General features: G+C 40.2%; 1 protein-coding gene across 2 annotated transcripts; it reads left to right on the top strand.

Moving 5' to 3' along the window:
• Positions 1-246: 246 nt before the first annotated feature.
• On the top strand, positions 247-2,846 carry LOC139391024 (transforming growth factor beta activator LRRC32-like). 2 transcript variants are annotated; one of them, XM_071138491.1, is made up of 2 exons: positions 247-365; positions 815-2,846. In XM_071138491.1, exons 1-2 carry the CDS (start codon positions 355-357, stop codon positions 2,733-2,735), a joined length of 1,932 nt encoding a protein of 643 aa, XP_070994592.1. In that variant the 5' UTR covers positions 247-354; the 3' UTR covers positions 2,736-2,846. The 2 variants fall into 2 exon arrangements, with proteins under 2 accessions (XP_070994592.1, XP_070994591.1); XM_071138490.1 differs by having other exon boundaries at positions 252-365; positions 840-2,846.
• Positions 2,847-9,746: the final 6,900 nt, after the last annotated feature.

Raw genomic sequence — 9,746 nt, forward strand, 5'->3', positions numbered from 1 at the left:
CAAACGTGTCAATAATAAGATGTGTAATTTCTGTCCGTCTCCAGACTTGTAGATATGTATCTCTGTGGTTTAACAACGTGTCATGAGTAATGAGTTCGTTGAGTTAACAGAAGGTCCACAAAGCGTATCTGGTGTCCACAGACTTTTTTGTCTCCTCTCTTTTTTTTATGACCGTCAGCTATAAATGGCCGAGAGGGGTGTTTGAGGACTGATGTAGCTCAGTGTCGTGTCGTTAGGACAGAGACAGGAGAATGATCAGACCTACAGCTACAACATTCAGCTTAGTGCTACTGCTGTACTGCTCTCTGTCTCACAGTCTCACACAGTTCAACACTGTGACTGGAAGGATACCTGATGACCAACAGGTAGGCTGGAGAAAATCCTTTCAATATAAAAGTCAGAGAAGTAATGTTGATTTACTGGAGCTGATTCAACTAACCATTCTCACCTGATGAGTAACCTTGCCTGAGACCTGAACACTTGTGTTCGCTCTCTGAGTAAATGTGAAGGGTTTAACTCAGAGGAATAACATGTTCTTGTGGCAGGTGGGAGACCAGTGTTTAAACCCAGTTGGTCTCACCTCTGACACGTGAACACAGAGCTCAGTAACACTGTACTGTCATGGCGTCTTAGGCTGATATTACATCTGTGGAATTCAACTGTTGAGTGACAGGTTTTGGTCACTGGAAGGCTTTTGGTTTGCTGAAATAGCGTGTCAAACAGACATTGTTATTTTGACGATGGATACTATATTTCTGCTTCATTTTATTTCATTCATCAAAACACTTTATCGACGGTGTTGAAAGCTTTGTAGTTTCTCTCATCTTTCTCGTTTCAAGGAGACGACTTCCTGGAGGTTCAGGAACCTAACATCTGTTCCTGAGGGGCTGGACGTGAGGCTGAGGGAGCTGGATCTGTCCAACAACGTTATAAGTCATATAAACAGCCAGAGTCTGGCTCTTCCATCCCTACTGAGACTGGACCTCAGCTACAACCAGCTAGAGATCATATCTGAAGGGGCTTTCAGAGATGTGGCCCAGCTTCAAGAGCTGAACTTGGCCAGGAATGCATTGAGCCACAATGTGGACAGTACCAGCCGAGCTCTTGGGTCTCTCCACAGACTGAGGAGGTTGGATCTCTCTCTGAACGGTCTGGATGATGACGCGGCGGGACTTTACCTTCGTGACAAATCAATTCTAGAACGCCTAGATCTCACGGGCAACGGTTTGACGCGACTCACGCCCAAGCTGTTTGCAGAGAGCCTGAGCGTGAGAAGCATTCGCATCGAGAACAATCTGATCACGGCAATAGAGGAGGGAACGTTTGAACCGTTGAAGAAACTCAAGATCTTAAATTTAGCCAGAAATAATCTAGTCTACATCTGTGATTTTAAACTCCATCAGGTGAAACTCTTGAATCTTAGCAGGAATTCCATAGAGTTCTTTGTCACCCGTGAAGACGGTCACCCATACGAGCTGGAGATCTTAGATCTGAGCTTCAACAACCTCCTCTATTTCCCCATGGTCCCCAAGACCAACCGGTTGAGATACCTCCACCTACAGAGCAACATGGTGGGGACCTTAGAGACAGACACCTTAATATCAGAGGCAGACTCTCTGTACAGAGAACTAGCAAGTGAAGATGAGGTAAATGATGCTGTAGACAACAACAACATATACTCTAACTGGAAACTGATGCCGTTAGTTTACATGGACCTCAGTAGTAACCACTTCAGGTCTCTACCTGTGGAGACTCTGAGCCATCTGACGTCTTTGGTGACGCTGAACCTCAGCAAGAACTGTCTACAGGACATCAGCGGCAACGGCCATGTTGGAGGCTACCACCAACCTTCCTTGACCTTTCCGTCTCTACGCTACTTCGACCTGCAGAACAACGGTCTTCGACAACTCTCCACCTTCTTCCTGGAAGCCCTACCAAACATAGAGACATTAAACCTGAAGGAGAACTCTGTGAGGCCTTGTGATCCAAAGGACCAACTGGGACCATCTGAGACAACGAGAGTTAGTCTTAATAGTATGTCCCCTTGTGTTTCCTTCTGGAATATCAAAACTCTGAGAAGTCTAGATCTCCAAGACAACGGGATCAAAACACTCCATCAGAACACATTTAAAGGAACCCCTTTGGTTTCTCTCAACCTGGCCAGTAATGTAGATATAATCTTTGATATTGGCGCTCTAGAAGGGTTGCAGAGTAGTCTCCAGTCTCTGAGTATCAGTGGGAACAGCATGACAACCTCTGCCTTGTCTCTGCCTTGTCTGAAAGCATTGAGACGACTCAACATGTCCAACAACAGCGTAGACGTCCTCCCGGGCATCATCAGCTGTTCTCCTTTGACGGAGCTTGACCTGAGAAATAACGGGCTAACGTCTATGAATGAATCTGTGGTTGATCGTTTGTCTCTATATCTTGATGTGTTGTATGTCAGTGGCAACTCTTTCAACTGCTGTGACACCAACTGGCTAAAAGCCCTAAACAAAGAGAAAGTGAATATTCCAGACCTTCACCATGCTGTGTGCCTCAGTGTCAATGGTACTCTGTTGACTGGCCTTCTGCGTAACCATTCACTGCACTGTTCATTGGAACTTAGCCCAAAGATAACAGAACCAAACCTTGGGCAAATAATGACAATACTTTTGTTTGTGTCAACAGTATTGATAACATTAGTTGTATTTGTGAAGAAGGTTTGTTGCAACACGGGGTCATTAATTGTGTAATGATTGTGCATGTAAAACCAAGAGCTGTGTTCGAATACCCATACTAACATACTGAATACTACATACTTAATGTGTATATACTACATATTATTAGTTCATGTTAGTATACTGTATACTACATACTTAATGTGTATATACTACATATTATTAGTTCATGTTAGTATACTGTATACTACATACTTAATGTGTATATATTATATACTATTAGTTCATGTTAGCATACTGTAAATTACATACTTAATGTGTATATTATATACTATTAGTTCATTTTAGTATACTGTAAACTACATACTTAATGTGTATATATTATATACTATTAGTTCATTTTAGTATACTGTATACTACATACTTAATGTGTATATATTATATACTATTAGTTCATGTTAGTATACTGTAAATTACATACTTAATGTGTATATATTATATACTATTAGTTCATTTTAGTATACTCTTGCTCCCGTGACATATTACTAGTTCGACCTACTGAAGAGGGAGGGACTACCAGAGAGGGAGGGGACTATCGGGAGAGGGAGTGACTACCGGAGAGGGAGGGGACTACCGGGAGAGGGAGTGACTACCGGAGAGGGAGGGGACTATCGGGAGAGGGAGTGACTACCGGAGAGGGAGGGGACTACCGGGAGATGGAGTGACTACCGGAGAGGGAGGGGACTACCGGAGAGGGAGGGACTACCGGAGAGGGAGGGGACTACCGGAGAGGGAGGGGACTACCGGAGAGGGAGGGACTACCGGAGAGGGAGGGGACTACCGGGAGAGGGAGTGACTACCGTAGAGGGAGTGAGCCGAGGAGTAGGCTTTCTGGTTAACGTTGGCTAGCTACTTCCAGAAACAAATGAGAGCACATCACTCTGACCGTTTTACTCACCCTAGCAGAGCTGTTTTCATGTGACTGTAACTGTGCTACTGGCAACAATTTAATTATGCTTTTTTCTCTCCAAAGTTTATCAGTTATTCTGCGCTCTGGCACACTGGGTGTGTTCGTAAATGCACTCTGGTGTACCAGAGTGTTGTCAGACTGTTACATTTAGAACAGACAAATTGACATGTAACATAACTTGTTTGAAAAGTCATTACTTTATTAAATTGCTCAACATTTCCGCTCTCCTATGACATCGGCTGCAAACTTTACACTCCCATTTCTGAAGAATTACATTATGGGACCTAAAAGCACGGAAATAGTGTCCACTGCTTGTATACCATGACCAATAAGCATACTACATACTCAAATGACGTCGCAAATAGTACGGTTAGTGTGTTTGTATGAGTATTCAAACATCGCTGTTTTGTTGTTGTTGGAAGTTATCTGCAGCTATTCAGCTCAGGTTATAACATCACTGCATTAGACTATTAGGTTTACTCCAGGTTATAACATCACTGCATTAGACTATTAGGTTTACTCCAGGTTATAACATCACTGCATTAGACTATTAGGTTTACTCCAGGTTATAACATCACTGTATTAGACTATTAGGTTTACTCCAGGTTATAACATCACTGTATTAGACTATTAGGTTCCAGGTTATAACATCACTGTATTAGACTATTAGGTTCCAGGTTATAACATCACTGTATTAGACTATTAGGTTCCAGGTTATAACATCACTGCATTAGACTATTAGGTTTACTCCAGGTTATAACATCACTGTATTAGACTATTAGGTTTACTGCAGGTTATAACATCACTGCATTAGACTATTAGGTTTACTCCAGGTTATAACATCACTGCATTAGACTATTAGGTTTACTCCAGGTTATAACATCACTGCATTAGACTATTAGGTTTACTCCAGGTTATAACATCACTGTATTAGACTATTAGGTTTACTCCAGGTTATAACATCACTGCATTAGACTATTAGGTTTACTCCAGGTTATAACATCACTGCATTAGACTATTAGGTTTACTCCAGGTTATAACATCACTGCATTAGACTATTAGGTTCCAGGTTATAACATCACTGTATTAGACTATTAGGTTTACTCCAGGTTATAACATCAATGCATTAGACTATTAGGTTTACTCCAGGTTATAACATCACTGTATTAGACTATTAGGTTTACTCCAGGTTATAACATCACTGTATTAGACTATTAGGTTTACTCCAGGTTATAACATCACTGTATTAGACTATTAGGTTTACTCCAGGTTATAACATCACTGTATTAGACTATTAGGTTTACTCCAGGTTATAACATCAATGCATTAGACTATTAGGTTTACTCCAGGTTATAACATCACTGTATTAGACTATTAGGTTTACTCCAGGTTATAACATCACTGTATTAGACTATTAGGTTCCAGGTTATAACATCACTGTATTAGACTATTAGGTTCCAGGTTATAACATCACTGTATTAGACTATTAGGTTCCAGGTTATAACATCACTGTATTAGACTATTAGGTTCCAGGTTATAACATCACTGCATTAGACTATTAGGTTTACTCCAGGTTATAACATCACTGTATTAGACTATTAGGTTTACTCCAGGTTATAACATCACTGTATTAGACTATTAGGTTTACTCCAGGTTATAACATCACTGTATTAGACTATTAGGTTTACTCCAGGTTATAACATCACTGTATTAGACTATTAGGTTCCAGGTTATAACATCAATGTATTAGACTATAAGGTTTACTCCAGGTTATAACATCACTGTATTAGACTATTAGGTTTACTCCAGGTTATAACATCACTGTATTAGACTATTAGGTTTACTCCAGGTTATAACATCACTGTATTAGACTATTAGGTTTACTCCAGGTTATAACATCACTGTATTAGACTATTAGGTTTACTCCAGGTTATAACATCACTGCATTAGACTATAAGGTTTACTCCAGGTTATAACATCACTGTATTAGACTATTAGGTTCCAGGTTATAACATCACTGTATTAGACTATTAGGTTCCAGGTTATAACATCACTGTATTAGACTATTAGGTTCCAGGTTATAACATCACTGCATTAGACTATTAGGTTTACTCCAGGTTATAACATCACTGTATTAGACTATTAGGTTTACTCCAGGTTATAACATCACTGTATTAGACTATTAGGTTTACTCCAGGTTATAACATCACTGTATTAGACTATTAGGTTTACTCCAGGTTATAACATCACTGTATTAGACTATTAGGTTTACTCCAGGTTATAACATCACTGTATTAGACTATTAGGTTTACTCCAGGTTATAACATCACTGCATTAGACTATAAGGTTTACTCCAGGTTATAACATCACTGTATTAGACTATTAGGTTCCAGGTTATAACATCACTGTATTAGACTATTAGGTTCCAGGTTATAACATCACTGTATTAGACTATTAGGTTCCAGGTTATAACATCACTGCATTAGACTATTAGGTTTACTCCAGGTTATAACATCACTGTATTAGACTATTAGGTTTACTCCAGGTTATAACATCACTGTATTAGACTATTAGGTTTACTCCAGGTTATAACATCACTGTATTAGACTATTAGGTTTACTCCAGGTTATAACATCACTGTATTAGACTATTAGGTTCCAGGTTATAACATCACTGCATTAGACTATTAGGTTTACTCCAGGTTATAACATCACTGTATTAGACTATTAGGTTTACTCCAGGTTATAACATCACTGTATTAGACTATTAGGTTCCAGGTTATAACATCACTGTATTAGACTATTAGGTTTACTCCAGGTTATAACATCACTGCATTAGACTATTAGGTTTACTCCAGGTTATAACATCAATGCATTAGACTAATGCCCACATCTCAGAGGTTGTTGTGGCTAAATATGCCACGCTAACATGTGTCCACTGATAGCCTAGAGATACATTCTGATCCATAGACACCATACTTCCTTAATGTCAGTCTTTCAACCACACGTCCTGTCACTCTGATAGTAATGAGCTCGTCTCCAGGCAGAGAGAGAGAGAGAGAGAGAGAGAGAGAGAGAGAGAGAGGAGTTTATCATCTCCTTCACTTGCTTTGGCCATGTTGACATATGTTTCCCATTTTGAAGATGAGAAGCTGAAGTTGCACATGCCAGTACCTTTTCACTGTGCATTTCTCCTCTCCTGTCTGTTGGTTTTTAGTAATGAAGCCCCGAGTCACAAAAACGTCCATTGATTTGCTCAAAGACTGGTGGATTCTGAAAAAAAATGTGGATGTTTTCAAGCAGGAGCTGCTGGTAGTAAATGCTGCGCATGCATGGGCAACCATCATAACGTTGCACCACAGACTGTCCAGGAGTCGGCGGATGCTTTAGTCCAGGTCTGGGAGGAGATGCCTCAGGAGACCATCCGCCACCTCATCAGGAGCATGCCCAGGCGTTGTAGGGAGGTCATACAGGCACGTGGAGGCCACACACACTACTGAGCCTCATTTGGACTTGTTTTAAGGACATTACATACAAAGTTGGATCAGCCTGTAGTGTGGTTTTCCACTTTAATTTTGAGTGTGACTCCAAATCCAGACCTCCATGGGTTGATAAATTTGATTTCCATTGATAATTTTTGTGTGATTTTGTTGTCAGCACATTCAACTATGTAAAGAAAAAAGTATTTAATAAGAATATTTCATTCATTCAGATCTAGGATGTGTTATTTTAGTGTTCCCTTTATTTTTTTGACCAGTGTATATATATTTTTCTTTCTTTCTGTTTGTTTGTTTTGTTGTTGCCTGTTTTGCATGTTATTTTGCCATTGATACGTGTCACATATCAGTTTACAAATAATGTAGAAAAGGGGGGAAAAGACTTAATAAAGCCACATATCTTCTTCTTCTTGTTTTCTAGAGGCAGCTCCAAAACGCAGGTGTTCCAGCTCAGTGATCTCTCTAGAGGTGGGGCAGCCAGAGGAAAATACGGAGCGTAGGCTTTGGTAATGTTCTCTAGTTGCGTCGTGATTGGCTCAGTGTTCTGTCACTCATGGGGACACTACGTCGCCGCAAAATCTACAGGGAGAGTTTGAAAATTCAAGCCCCTTGGGTGCTGTCATAGATTTACATTAGAAGTGCCCATCCAAGAAGACTCAATGTCATTGGCCACAGATAAAATGATGTCAAATCACGTTATATGTACAGTAGCTCTGATCATGTCAACATCTTACTTTCAAAATATTAGCTTGCAGTCCTCATCATCAATCATGTAGACAATCTTCTGGCAAATCCTCTTCAATCCTTGTCATATGAAGAGAAATTATCGATAAAACGTATCGGTGCTCATTAGACATTGGACATAAACATTACACAACAAGTTGGAAATCGTAAATCCAACAATGAGTTGTTTGGAAGGAATGAGTGTCAAACTTCAAGCTTTGCAAAGCAATCACTAGCCTGCTATTCAGTGGAGAGGGTGTGAGGTCCAGGTCTCCTAGCAGTACTATTTCTAGGGTCAAGTTTAGATCAATGCTATGCATTTTCAGCCATTCCTGAACCGGAGACCAGAAACAGGCTACTTGAGGGCAATACCAAAATAAATGGTCTATTGATTCACAACAAAATCAGCAGAGCTTCGATGATTTTATGCCCCAAATATTCAACATTTTGTTGGTGGGAAGAATTCTATAAAATACTTTTAGCTGAAAAGCACAAAGTCTTGAATCTTGCGTCGATTTATATATCAAGTCATACCATGGAATCGGTACATCAAAAATCTCTTCCCAACTATTTTGCAATCTGTATGGCACAGTTGTCAACATCCTGGTCCTCAAATGAAGCTGATATACTTTCCTATTTATGCTGTTTTTGTTCCTTCCACCAGTTTTGATCCTTTATATTGGGCAGACAGACCAGTTCCCTACCTCCTCCCGCTGCCACCTGCCTCCTCCATTTTTGAGGTAATGCTGTAATCAATTGGTTGTACTCTTGGATTGAGCAGACCTTCCCGTACAATTCTGATAACTCCATGAAGGACATAACTCTACCATTACAATTTACTATATAATTTAAGAACAAATACCATTTTCAAACATATTTGTTCTATCTTTTCAGGGGGATGAAATTGAAATTGTAGCCAGCTCTGCAATGCTTGTTTGAAAAAGAGAGATACTTTGAAAAAAGCATCATTTTCAATTAATTTGAAAATGAGACATGGCAATTTGCCTTTAGCCAGTTTTAGATAAATGTAATAATAAAATATTGTAAGAGCATTTATTGTCTGCTTATATGCACCCTTTATTTATCCTACAGTTGTGACTTGGTGTACAGGGAGAACACTGTAATAATGGCCCACAAATAGTTATATTGACTACGTCCATCCTACCGTGCTCATTAATGTCTTAATTGAAATTATGGATTGCCTCATCTGCTCGTCATCTCCTTATGGCATAGTTCATACATCTCAATTGTCAGTAGAAACCAAATTTGTTTATTAAGCAAGTCAGCCATATCAGCAATGTTTTTTTAAAGGCAGTAAATGAGGCTGAAGGAACTGTTTTGCTGCCAGACAAGGCTCCGCTGAGGCTCATGGGGTAGCAGTGGTAAGGAATTTTTGGGGATTGTGCCCCACCAAGATTTATAAGCTAAAATCGCCACTGAGTGAGAGTCTGATCAGTCACCATAATGCAGCTGCCGCTGAGTCCTGTGTGGCTTCCCACTGATCTCTGTAGCTTGGTTTCCATGCCGACACATTTTCATGGGAATATTATAAAATCAGCATGAAGAAAAGATGCACTTTTTCCCAACAGTGGTGTGTTTCCAAAACCAGTACAATATGGGGATGAGGTAGTTGGATGGGCTAATTACAGATGGGCTGTGTACAGGTGCAGTGATCTGTGAGCTGTTCTGACAGCTGGTTCTTAAAGCTAGTGAGGGAGATGTGAGTCTCCAGCTTCAGTGATTTTTGCAGTTCATTCCAGTCGTTGGCAGCAGAGAACTGGAAGGAAAGGCGGCCGAAGGAGGAATTGGCTTTGGGGGTGACAAGTCAGATATATCTGCTGCAGCGTGTGCTACGGAAGGTTGCTGCTATGGTGACCAGTGAGCTGAGATGAGGCAG

The sequence above is a fragment of the Oncorhynchus clarkii genome, chromosome 31 (assembly GCF_045791955.1).
Source record: "Oncorhynchus clarkii lewisi isolate Uvic-CL-2024 chromosome 31, UVic_Ocla_1.0, whole genome shotgun sequence".
Classification (NCBI taxonomy): Eukaryota; Metazoa; Chordata; class Actinopteri; order Salmoniformes; family Salmonidae; genus Oncorhynchus; species Oncorhynchus clarkii.

Bases quoted from the DNA above. Each gene is read 5' to 3' on its own strand.
- LOC139391024 (XM_071138490.1), top strand. From the start codon at position 252: ATGATCAGACCTACAGCTACAACATTCAGCTTAGTGCTACTGCTGTAC. The intron at 366-839 runs GTAGGCTGGAGA...TCTCGTTTCAAG, and splicing joins GGATACCTGATGACCAACAG to GAGACGACTTCCTGGAGGTT.